This window comes from Osmerus mordax, chromosome 1 (assembly GCF_038355195.1).
Source record: "Osmerus mordax isolate fOsmMor3 chromosome 1, fOsmMor3.pri, whole genome shotgun sequence".
NCBI classification, from domain to species: Eukaryota; Metazoa; Chordata; class Actinopteri; order Osmeriformes; family Osmeridae; genus Osmerus; species Osmerus mordax.
Window position 1 is genome coordinate 20,636,330 of NC_090050.1, and position 12,851 is coordinate 20,649,180.

Below are 12,851 nucleotides of genomic sequence, written 5' to 3' on the forward strand. Positions count from 1 at the left end.
CCTACAACCTCTTCTCATCCTTCCTACCCACCCATGGTTCCACTCTGTTCCTCAGTGACCCCACCTAAGCCAGTGTCTCTTCCTCAGCAAGCCCCTTTTAGACCCTCTCTGATATATCACCACCCCCTACAGCCTTCCTCAGGCCCCCGCCATCCCTCGCCCCGCGTGGGCTATCGTAAATCTCCCACAATCCTTTGTATGAAACTTCCTCCGGAAGCCCTGCGCTCGCCACTTCAAAGCAGAGTTTTTAGGGGCAGGTGAGGCAGGATATTGAATCCCTGAGTCAGCGGCAGAGCTCAGGGTTTTATCTGCATGGCTATGGATACAGGACTGAGGCAGTGGAGAGAGGAAGAGAGGAGGGAGGGAGGGAGAGACAGAGAGAGGATGGAGGACAGCTGGACAGGGGTCAGAGAGATGGAGAGAGTGCTGAAGAAAGATAGAGCAAAAGAAGGACGTGAGCACATTCAAATCTGCTGAAAGTGGATTAGTGTTCATCGAAAAAGAAAACCTTGACACTGCTTTTAAAGCTCACATATAGTGTCCAGACAATGTTTTGACAATGTTTTTTCACACGGCATTTGTTTCCCCTTCGTAAAAACTTGCAGTCTAAATGTTGACTATACAATGATTGCATTTGCGTGCATCGAAGGCAGGGTGCTCTTTTTCATAAAGAGAGTAGAGAGGATTAGCAGGAGGCTAAGACACAGGCAGAGGAGACAGATAACGCCGGCTAGAAAGCAGAGCCTGACTGAGGGAACGTATAGTTTCATTACTAATGTTTGTCTCTTTATACCCTGAGGTCCATGGCAGCCACCCCCCGTGTGAAGCCTCAGGGTTACCCATCACCACCTCCGACTCTCCCCTCAGCTGTCTCTCCCTCTCTGGTCTTCCTTCATCTCTCTTTCATATATTCTGGATCCCTGCAACAGTACTATTTCAGACTGCAAATACTACTTGACTGCTCTTACCCTTGCATTCAAAGGTCTAGGCAATAAAGGGAAGGATTCACGCCCTGGTCGTTCAAGGAGACTATTAGCTTGTTACTCTGAGACATAGCAGAGCGGAAGAGGTTGAAGGAGGTGGCGCTCGACAAACGAGGACGTCTCGGCAGCTTGGCGCTGGGAACACCTGTGCCTGGAACACCTGTGCTTGGAACACCTGTGCTTGGAACACCTGTGCCTGGAACACCTGTGCCTGGAACACCTGTGCTTGGAACACCTGTGCTTGGAACACCTGTGCCTGGAACACCTGTGCTTGGAACACCTGTGCTTGGAACACCTGTGCCTGGAACACCTGTGCTTGGAACACCTGTGCCTGGAACACCTGTGCTTGGAACACCTGTGCTTGGAACACCTGTGCCTGGAACACCTGTGCTTGGAACACCTGTGCCTGGAACACCTGTGCTTGGAACACCTGTGCCTGGAACACCTGTGCCTGGAACACCTGTGCCTGGAACACCTGTGCTTGGAACACCTGTGCCTGGAACACCTGTGCTTGGAACACCTGTGCCTGGAACACCTGTGCTTGGAACACCTGTGCCTGGCGCTCCGACAGAGCGAGCTGAGAGACGGCACAGCCATGCTGCTCTGCCACTGCGCTGGTGCACTTTGGAACCTTTACGAACAAACATCTATTCACAAGTAAAAATAGCCTCTATAATCAGTTAGTGGAAGGCAATTACAGCCACGCATCAGCAGCAGAAACAAACCTCTTTTCCGTGATATTTGCTTAAAGAGCGCCGTCTCTTTTATTTGATTTCTGAGGAAGGTGACGAGTAGCTGGTAATTCTTCAGGCTGAAGGATTCCATGCGGTAACTAGGGCGACTGTCGACATGAAGGGGGGTCGACAGAGTGTGCTGCCTCCTCCATTTTCATCAGCGGCTGATGTGAGAGCACCAGGCCATCAGAACCATAACTGTACCCCATAGCAACCCCCCCACCCCACCCCCACCCCATCTGCAACTCACCACTCAAACCACTGGACAAACTGGAGCAAAGAATCCTATGTAATGAGTTCTACAGCTGTGTTTCCTTTCTCCTGCTAATTTTCTCTGAACTTGTGAGGTGCCTACAGTGGCTGGGTGGGAAGCAGAGCTGTGACACTTAACATAGCATAGCAGTGTTTCCCATACATTGATTTATTTGTGGCGACCCGCCACAATTAAAAATTGACCGCCACAAATGTATTCACTTGTTTTTTTTTATTTTAACATGGCATAATAAACATTTGATTGTAGAGCTGATTGATTGATTCACTCAGCCTTTTCTTGCACCGCTCGCGCTCTCTCTCTTTCACTACAACGGACCAAGGGGCAACATCTCCGCTTCCTCCCACTGTACGAGAATGAAGCCAACATATACCAGATACGGGTGCTGTCATCTTGCCCTGGTGATGTCATTTGGAGCCAGAGTCTGCGCAGTAGTGATCGGGTGGTGGAGCCACGTTTCAATGTTCAAATAAATCTGATCCAAAAGTTCAAGGTTCCGAAATTCAGGCTGCTCAAATTAGATGGTTCCACTGTTTGTTAGCGCAGTTATCTTTTGAGCCTTTGAAAACACCTGAGTAGAACAGATGACGCGAGGGGGAGCGCAAGGTGGAGCGTGAGGGGGAGCGCGAGGTGGAGCGCGAGGTGGAGCGTGAGGGGGAGCGCGAGGGGGAGCGCGAGGGGGAGCGCGAGGTGGAGCGCGAGGGGGAGCGCGAGGTGGAGCGCGAGGGGGAGCGCGAGGGGGAGCGCGAGGTGGAGCGCGAGGTGGAGCGCGAGGTGGAGCGCGAGGTGGAGCGCGAGGTGCAGTGCGAGGTGCAGCGCGAGGGGGAGCGCGCAACAGAACAAGAATAACTGAGTCAGACAGGGATCCTCCTAGCCCCATCCCTAGCCCTGGATACAAATACATCTGGAGGAATCTGCCTGCCTGCTGAACGCCGGAGCATGTAGGCAGTAAATAAGCCAATAAAAGTGTAATGATAGATGTTACTGGTACAATCTATTTCAATCAGAGGCCCGGCCGTGGAGCGCTGCGAAGGAGGGCCGTAAAAGCGAGCCATGGCCCTCAGGAGCACGTGGAGGGCTGATGGAGCCAATTTGTCCTGTACGGCAAACCAACATGATTTAATTAATGCGTACCTCTCAGAGATGAGAGCAATCTAATCACGGCGCAAATACACTGCTGTGGGCACACGCACAGTGCTAAAACAAACACACCGGGGCACACATGAGCGCGCGTGCGCTATCCACAGACACCCGTCTCCTCTCTCTCCATCTCAGTTTTTTCTCTCTCCGGCTCGTTCTCTGTCTGCTTCCCTCTCTCTCTCTCTCCTGTAGCTCTGCTGAACGAGGACCCTTGGTCGATGGTGTGATCAGGTACATTTGTCCAGGGACAGTGTGGTAAACGGGGCCGGGTGTTGAGGTGTGGGCTGGCACACTGAGGAGAGAGGCTTCAGGGTTATCACCATAGAGGGAGGCCTCTAACAGGATAGCTCCTCTTCACGATAACCACCCCCAGGGGACGAGTCTGCCTGTCTGGCCTGCCAGAAACTGGCTCCCTGACAATCAGTTTAGAGGCTGACTGTGTGTATGTGTGTGTGTGTGTGTGTGTGTTTGTGTGACTGTCTGTTCCGGGCACTGCACTCTACTGTTGCTATCAGTGCACCATTCAGATACAAGTGCACACACACATTCACACACATACAAACACACACACAAAATCCCAGAACATCAATTCTCCTGCTTTGTGAAGTCTATTAGTAGCGTTGGGGTGTAAATATGAAAGTTGAACACAGTTGTGCACCTACAGAACACAACACATGAATGTGGCCCTCCTGTGTGCATCTCCGTGGTTACTGAGTGCAGGGCTGCCATATCACTGAAGCTCAGAAGATGTGAAGGAGACAGAGAATGAAAGAGACAGGACCTCTGGTTCTGTGTGATACACTGGATCTACAGAATGGTTGCTTTGGACTGGGGAAGACTACAGGACTATGTAAAGGTGTGTGTCTCTGTGTATCTATGTGTGTGTCTGTGTGTGTGGGAGAAGGAGAGTATTAAAGGAAAGGTAATGGGCCAAGTAAAAGGCCACTTACACAATCAATGGCATCAAATGAAGTTTTAATCCTGCCAATTCAGAGTGATGGAGCCTCCAATGATCCCTCCCTCCCACTGTCGACTCAATGGACCAGCAGAGGATTAATGCCAGCCGCTTGTTTCCATGGCCCTATCCGCACTTATAAAAATACACCCTGGACACCAGGGAGTATCCACACAGCACTGTAGGCACCCCCTCATCCTCACCATGCAGCCCAGACGGACTCACTGACACAGCCTTTGAAGACACAGACAAGCTTTTGATACTAAAAGGCAGAGGAAAAACGGGAGTCGTCTCGCAGTGCTCCATGTGTGAAAGGTCCACCCGGCCAATCAAGATTCTCTCACCTGAAAGAAGACGGCCATCGCGGCGACGATCCTTTTCTCCCTGATGGCTGCGCTCAGGCTGTCAAAGTCATCCGAGTTGTACATGTATATCTGCATCTGTGAGGGGGAGAGAGAGGGCGGGTGAGGGGGGGCGACAGACATAATGGCAGGGAGGTTGAGGTGAGAGAAGGAGAGAGAGAGAGAGAAGGAGATAGAGAGGGACAAAGACAGAGTCATTAGCTGTCCGCTTCTCTCGGAACAACTTGTGTCAGAATTCCTCACTGTCCGTGTTTCAAAGCTTAGTACATCTTTAGGATCATTCTTAAAGGATTCCTATCAAAACTCGAACAATCCTGACATAATGCAGTACACACGCTTTTGCCTACACAGCTACACAGCGATGGTCATTCTGAGTCCACTACAAACCCACTGTGGAAAGATGCAGAGATCAACCCTCTCAGGTTCTCTCTCAGTGATCCACATGAAGTGTCTCTAGTGAGAGAACCTCATGTCCCTCAGCACAATGAATCTGTGTACTATCTCTAAAGATAACAACATCTCATTAACCTCTACTGAGTCAATAAAGATGTTTTTCAACCCACCTCACCCACCTCCACACCTCCACACCCCACCCCGCAGAAACGCCCAGTCCACCTCCAACCCACCACACAGAAATCACCGGCCCTCCTCATCAGTCTTGTTGTCATGGAGATATTGAGCAGCAGGAGTGAGTCATGCACACATCCTCACATAGATGGGGAGAGGAGGATTGAGGACGTTATTCAAGGGTCTTGAGTGAAGAGAACCGCTCGAGTTATCTAAAGTGTTAGCTTGAGATTGGATCAACATGCCGTAGAGACGCAGGGGTACACATTGCATCATAATTACTAGAAGCCGTGTTTTATTTTTCGAGTGTGGTGTGTCTGTGTGTGTGCACGCGTGGGTTTGAGTGAGAGTGTGTGTGATTTCTTTAATACAGTATATTAAACGCCCACAAATGCTACATTATAAAAACAGCAGAAGTATTGGCTAAATACACATACAGTGGTAAGTATGAGAAAACACCACCCTATAGACACACAGGCCTCGCTCTCCTTGTGTATGTGTGTGTTTGTGTGTAATTGTGTGTTTGTGTGTGTGTGCACATGTATGTGTGTGTGTGCACATGTGTGTGTGTGTGTGTGTTTACATGCAGGCAGGAGAAGTGCTGTAGGGGACACATTCTTCTCCTGCCAAAACCATTTCCTGGCATTTTCTCACCAGATCAACATCGTCAATATTATTCCAGTTGCATTTTCCACGCTTCTGTAATCCTCATATAAAGCTTCATGCACAGCCTCCTTTGATCTATTTGAGAAATAAACACTTCTGTTGCCTCCTAACATAGCCCCTTCAGTGTGTGCTTATGTATTTACAGTGCAGAAAAACTGAACTGTAATGCATTCAATGAAGAGATTCTCTTCAGCCAGACAAGTGCTAATGCTCATAATAGGGAATGCAGGACTGACACGCATGCAAATAGACACACATTCAGACATGGTAATACCCACACACGTACACACACACACACACACAGACCTCCAGCTGGGTGAGTGTGGCGACAGCGTTTCATCAAGACCACACTGTGGGTTTGCATGACAGGGTTCTCTATATTCGAACCCCTCTGGATTGAGAGAGATGTGTCGCTGCTCGCTTCATATTCTGACCAGGAGAGCAGAGGCGGAGGAGGAGGGGGGGGGGGGGTGAGGAGGAGGGAGGGGGAGATGGGGGGGGGAGGAGGAGGAGGGGGTGGGGGAGGAGGGGGAAGAGGAGGAGGGGGTGAGGAGGAGGGAGGGGGGGAGGAGGAGATGGGGGGAGGAGGAGGAGGGGGGGGGAGGAGGAGGAGGGGGAAGAGGAGGAGGAGGGGGAGGAGGAGGAGGGAGGGGGGGAGGATGAGGGGGAGGAGGAGGAGGGGAGGAGGAGGAGGGGGGGGAGGAGGAGGAGGGGGGGGAGGAGGGGGGGAGGAGGGGGAGGAGGAGGAGGGGGAAGAGGAGGAGGATGAGGAGAGTCCACGTGGTCAGAATACAGGAGCACCTCTGGGCTCAGAGCACAGGCGCACACCTGCAGCATCTACAAAGCTGCAGTATGAGGCAGGGCCCGGAGACAGGAGACTTGTCAGGGTGTTAACGCTCCACATGTATATGTATGGAGGTTTTTCTCTCTCTCATTCTGTTGCTGTTAACGTGTATATTTGTACAGGGAGTCACAGAGAAAGCTGGGCCTGTTTTCAGGTGACCTCTTTTTATGCGGACGTGATTGGCATGAAACAAAGGTGATTTACTCGGTATGGTGCACTTAGTCTGGAGAGCAGACCAGGATGTGAGCTCATGCAGCTTATCTGCTGCAGATGAGCCTGGCCATCCCACATTCCAACAGATTTCCCTCCAGCATGAAGAGTGCAGGGCCAATCACAACCCTTTCTCTGATTTGAGGTGGATTTAAGACGATGACTGTGCATACGCGCACCTTTATTGCATTTTCATAAAAAGCAAGGATGTTGTTTCGTTGCTCATGATTGGGTGTATCTCTCCAATATTATAAAATTACTTCCAAAGGGATTTTGGTCAGTGCCCCTTGGATATCAAAAAAACAAACTGTAAGGTTCCAGATTAACAAACATTTGCAAATTGGTCTGCCGATGGCTATGGTGCACTAGCTCTGCTGCACCGAGTGCAGCAGAGCTAGTGCAGTATCTCTCTCTCTCCCACACACACACAGACACACACACACACACGCACACACACACACAGAGGTATCCCCAGGTAGGTCACTCCTATATCACACCACTGAAGGACAGACATGACACCCAATGGTCCTGGTCACAGCACCTCCTTTCACTTAGCTGACAGATGACACCTCAGTGTCATCATCATTCTGTCTCTCCTGCAGTTGGTGTCAGGCATTATTTGGGAGCGACACACACACAGGCACACACACACACACATTGGGATACACGTCGACAAACACATTGATGAACACCTACTGAATGTATTGTGTACTCCTCTATAAACAGGGCTTTGCTGGTAAAACCAACAAAGATAAATAAAAGGCGCCATGGGAACATTACTGAGTGAACGCTAAAGGCCTGTAATGTGTCTTTCCCCTCCCTCTCCAGCACTCATAGAAAAGCCTGAACAAATATGGAAAGGCTTTAGGACAGAAAGCAGCTGTGTCCATGCATGTCTAGTGTTTTAATATGTGTGTGTTTGTATAAATATGCGCCTTACTGCCTCACTGACCTGGGGGTAAGTAATGTACTGTCATCTGTTCTTCCCTCTACAGGCAGGGAGAAGGAGAGAGGGGAGAGATAGAGGGACTGAGGTGGAGAGGCAGGTGGAGAGGCAGGGGGAGAGGCAGGGGGAGAAGGAGAGAGGGAAGAGATAGAGGGACTGAGGTGGAGAGGCAGGTGGAGAGGCAGGTGGAGAGGCAGGGGGAGAAGGAGAGAGGGGAGAGATAGAGGGACTGAGGTGGAGAGGCAGGTGGAGAGGCAGGTGGAGAGGCAGGGGGAGAAGGAGAGAGGGGAGAGATAGAGGGACTGAGGTGGAGAGGCAGGTGGAGAGGCAGGGGGAGAGGCAGGGGGAGAAGGAGGGGGGGAGGTAAAGAAGAGGCAGATGGAATGGCAGAGGGTGAGAGAGGAAGAGAGAGGGGAGAGAAGGAGAGGGAGAAAGACGAGGGAGGAAGAGGGAGGAGAATAAGTGGAGTGGGAGGGAGAAGGAGGAGAACGAGACGGAGAGAGGAAGAGGAAAGGCAGTAGAAGAGAAAGAGAGAAAGAGAGAGAGAGTCAAGCCGTAGGCCTGTTTTTGTTCCCCAGTATGCGCTTTGAATGAGAGCACCCCTGCTGCTCCACACTGGGGTCCACTTCGACCCCCTGCAATTACAGCAGCAGCTCAGCTCTGAGCGAGATGCCCACCAGAGAAAACTGGAACCTTTTATCAAAACCAGAGCAGGTCAGGCTCAGGGTCAAGGTCCACAACTAAAAATAGCCCTTTGCACATTGTCTGGGACTGCCCGAGGTGTTATGTCTGTTCTTGTGATAACACACAACAATCCACCGGCCAAAACAATCAACATCTTTCCCTCACACACATCAAAGTTCCCTAAAGAGGATGTGACACGACCCAGTAGTTACAGCCAATCAGCAGCTTCCTGTGTTGTAGGGACCCATGGTGACAGGGCTAGGGAACTGTCTGTGCCTCTGTCCATGTCTAAACAAACACACGTTTTAAACACCTCTCTCAGAACATCATACATGCTGATAAACATCCTATAAACATCCTGATATAATAATAAATCACATAAGCATAACACCAAATGAGTTGTAAGCATCTGTAGTGTACTGTAAAGCATTTAAATGTCTTATTGCTTGACATTTTCCAACTGTTCACTTCAAAAGTTTTTTGATCAGGGATCAGTGATGAGAATTGATTTAGTCATGTTCCTTAAAGCGTCAAAAAAACAGCTCATAAGGTGTTATGCATGTGTTTATGATGCATTATAAAGTGTTACTGCATAATTATAAGTGTTACCAATTAGTTTCACACAGAGAACAATTTATCATCCAGGGTCTGGATTTCTCTCAACTTGGGACAGTCTAATTTGCAGGAATTAGGATCTTAGTGATAACAACTACCTCCGTGGTTAAAACTGTGTAATGAGGTACGTGCAGAAACAGAGCAACTTTCCTCAAACAGAACCACTGTCCTATTTTTCACCAGCGTTATTTAAATGCATTTGTTCAAAAATATTCCCTCCTCGGCTCCACAACCATAAAAACAAGTTTCTCCTTTGTGAACATCATGACAGGGAGTGAGTCTCAGCACGGGTATTTATGGTGTTTCCGTTCTCCGTGTACAGGAGAACAGCCTGAGCACTGCTCGAGGCTGAGTTCACGTTACGGAGCATGACTTCTGCTGCGTAAGCCTCACATCTCTGTGTTCCCTCAGCCCACACAAGCAACTCCCACACGCACCGCTGCGACCGACCTCAAACCCCCCTCCCCCCCACGCCCCCCTCGGACCTCACAACATCCCTGTGCTTTACAGCAAAGCGGATTCATATCTGGTGTGAGAGCAGTGAGTCTCCACGTGATTGGTAATGTGATGAATCATTTTGGGGCGATGCACGTGGGATGATCATACATCATGATTCCAGAGGCCTCTGAGGGAGCGTGGAGACGGAGCAGCGGGTTCTCTCCGTCCCTCACAGGGCTGGGTTTGACTGACATGAGCCGTTTATCCAGCTCAACACTTTATCCCTTTAAAACAACAGCCATCACAGTGAAGAGGGGAGATAAACGAATGGCCCAAGTCCCGAGAGACAATTCCTAAAGATTTCCTATCCATCGCCCCGGTCGCCGGCCACACTCAAGTGGATGTTTGCACACATACACACGCAGGTACACACACACATCCTTACACACAAGCACACGGTCACCATCCACCATTCAACACCCTCCATATCATCAAAACCAACATACCCCCTTCCTCCCCTCTCAAGCACACACACACACACACAAACACACACAGTCTCCATCCACCATCCATATCAGCAACCGGCCGTATCCTTCATTTGTGTCCAACAACAGCAGGTGTCCTCCTCTCCTTCTGAGTCTCCGCACACCTCCCCTGACCACAAACAAGCCAATTCACAGTAAGTCCCCTCTTTGACAGCGACAACATGACTGCTGGATCAGACACATCAGAAAAACAGTTTATAGACTTTGCTGTGCACTCGGACAGGGTGGAAAGATGCGTCTGTGGCTGAGGGCACGTTTGAGACGTGTGGCGCTTGACACTCTTAATATAAATGGTAATAACATTCCACAGAGCCAGGATTGTAGAGCTGGGTCATAGAGCTTCCACAGAGCAGGAGAGTGCAAACATGTAGTGTGTGCATTGTTCTATTCTGTATCACCTGTCTGCCAGACTGAGGAAAACAAAGATGTACCAGGACAACACAATTCACTGTCTATTTTATAAGAATATAACGACGAGAAAGACTAGTGCAGCTGTAGATGTAAATGACATGGCATATGCCTTCCAAGAGGGACGTTTCGTAAAAACTAAATTCTGTTGTGACATTGAAAACATAGATTACTAGCGCATGTGATAGTGCACAAAGAGACTAAACATAGGGTTATTGAAACGTTCGGAGTCTGACAGTGACATCCAAGTGATTTGCCTGTTGCACTAACCTGGAGGAAAGGAGAATGAACTGTCACTGGCTCAGCATGGATATGGTACAAAGGGGAGAGGGGGGAGTGCAGAGGGGTGTCGCTGCATCCCTCCCGAGGTGCAGCGAGGCTGGGGAAGGAGCTGTGGGAGGCCCCGGGAGATGCCGGATCTGACAGCGAACCACAAGGCTTTGTGGGAACAGACGACTGGATGTACTTCTGTGTCCTTTACAGAGAGCGAATGCTCATCAAAGACTTGTTTTGATGTTGTGTTCTTTACAGCAAGGTCGTCCATAGGGTTTAGGACCTGTGCATTCCAAGTACTCGCAACGGACATTGAAGAAGAAAAAGAAAGCTAAAATGTAACAGTTACACTGTTTGCACTAGCTTTCATCTCCCTCAGCACATTGTATTTACAAAAGAGGGCTTAACAGACAAAAGCATAATGTACATTCATGGCTGTGAGATATGCTTAGTGCCAGTGCTGACCTCTAGCAATCCATCTTAAAAACCCAATTGAAATGCATTACATGAGGAATGTTCCCATGTTGGCCCCTGCTTTTTCAATTTCAAGGTATTACTTTTTCATAAAAGCCACGGAAAATATTGCTATTTGCCAAAACAAAGAAAGGTAGCCTGCATCCGCAACAAGATTATTAAAAATGGTATCAAGCCAGCCCAGAACTGGGACAACATCTATTTGCCCTCTAGGTAGCATTGGGCTTTTAAAGAATGGCTGTGTTTTTCGGTGTCATTGAGGACAGGCCCAGGAAATATAACATTATGTTAGGAATCACACGCCTCCCTATCCAGAGGGAGGCCAATCATAAATAAAAGAAAAATAAATAAAAAAGGAAGCCGGCATGGCAGTCATCAGTTATCTCTGAAGGTTTAATGGAATGTAGCTGGTGAAAGAGGGAGGGGGGAGTAGGGGAGAGGAGGAGAGAGAGGGATAGTGTAAAGGAAAAGAGAACCAATTCACCAAGGCTAGTCTTAAACCCGTAGTCTAAAAGACTACTAATCAAATTGCAAGCTACTTTGGGCTTGATGTGTTTAGTCGGTTTCTTGCATTATTTAGTTAGCAAAGCGCTGATGCCACTATGGCAAGGGTTAGCCTGGCTCTGCAAATGAGCACATACATACAGTATCAACTCCAGGAAAAGAAAATGCCACTGTACAGTAGCTGTTAGGGCTAGTAAGCCACAAGGGGTGCATAATGAGAATGTGTTGGTTAAAACAGACCAAAGCTCAATCGATCAGCTGTGGAAAACTTTGACTCTCACTCCGGCAATGTTCCGGATGCTTTTGGAAGCGTTGTATATTAATATCTGTAATTGTAAGACACACAAATCTACAGTCCAGTGGTAGTACATTCATAGGGAGAGTTTGGCTGTTGAGCATTGTTCATGATGTGCTTCATTGTACTGCTGTAAATACTCCACTCATTACCTCAGTGCCATGTGATGCTTACCCATTGAATGCAACCCAAAAAAAGCAATCGTTGCGTCGTTGCTAAGTAACTCTGTATTCATTGTTCGGTTCTATCCTAAATCAAATGTGATGAGCAGAGTGTGATTAAATGTGTGAAGGTGAAAGAGTGGCATCAGAGATATCATGAGTCTATGTGGTGTCCTCAGCTGGTTATGGTATCTACAGTCCTGTATGTGGTACTTATCTTATGCATTAGAAAGACATGGAACAAGACCCTTGTGATTTACTGGAGAAATGTACATCCAATATCAAACTACAACACCACAACCCTATTCAGAATACATAGGAAATCCATATCACTATAGCCTACACACATATAATAACACCTATGAAAATCCTCCTGACAATCCATCTGATAATTTAGGCCAGTATGCTCTTTCCCATAAGCCAAGGGGTTGATGGGAAATACAATTCCATTCATCAATGACATACAGTATCTTATCTGTGATACCTGCAGCACACTGTGTGTGTGTGTCTAGTGTGTTTCTCTGTGTGTGTGTGTGTGTGTGTGTGTGTGCAGGTGGAGAGAAAGAAGCTGTATGTGTGAGTACATGCATGTGAGAGTGTGTGTGCTATAGGTTTGTGCATGACTGTGTAAACGTAGGAGCGTGATAGCACATCTTTCTGGGCCCCCCATGGCCAGTTAATTTCCAGCGCCTCTCTTATCTAGGCAGGCGGGTAAAAGCATGCAGCGCTCGCAGCGGAGCCTGCACTCATTCCTTCATCCTTTCATCCCACATTTC

General features: G+C 48.8%; 1 protein-coding gene across 1 annotated transcript in view; it reads right to left on the minus strand.

The window, feature by feature from the left end:
• Positions 1 to 12,851, minus strand: part of ptprga (protein tyrosine phosphatase receptor type Ga) — a 70,635-nt gene that overhangs the window by 40,457 nt on the left and 17,327 nt on the right. Inside the window, exon 5 of the mRNA XM_067232358.1 lies at positions 4,428 to 4,523. Coding sequence (XP_067088459.1) covers positions 4,428 to 4,523 — 96 coding nt within the window. The remainder of the gene's footprint in view (positions 1 to 4,427; positions 4,524 to 12,851) is intronic.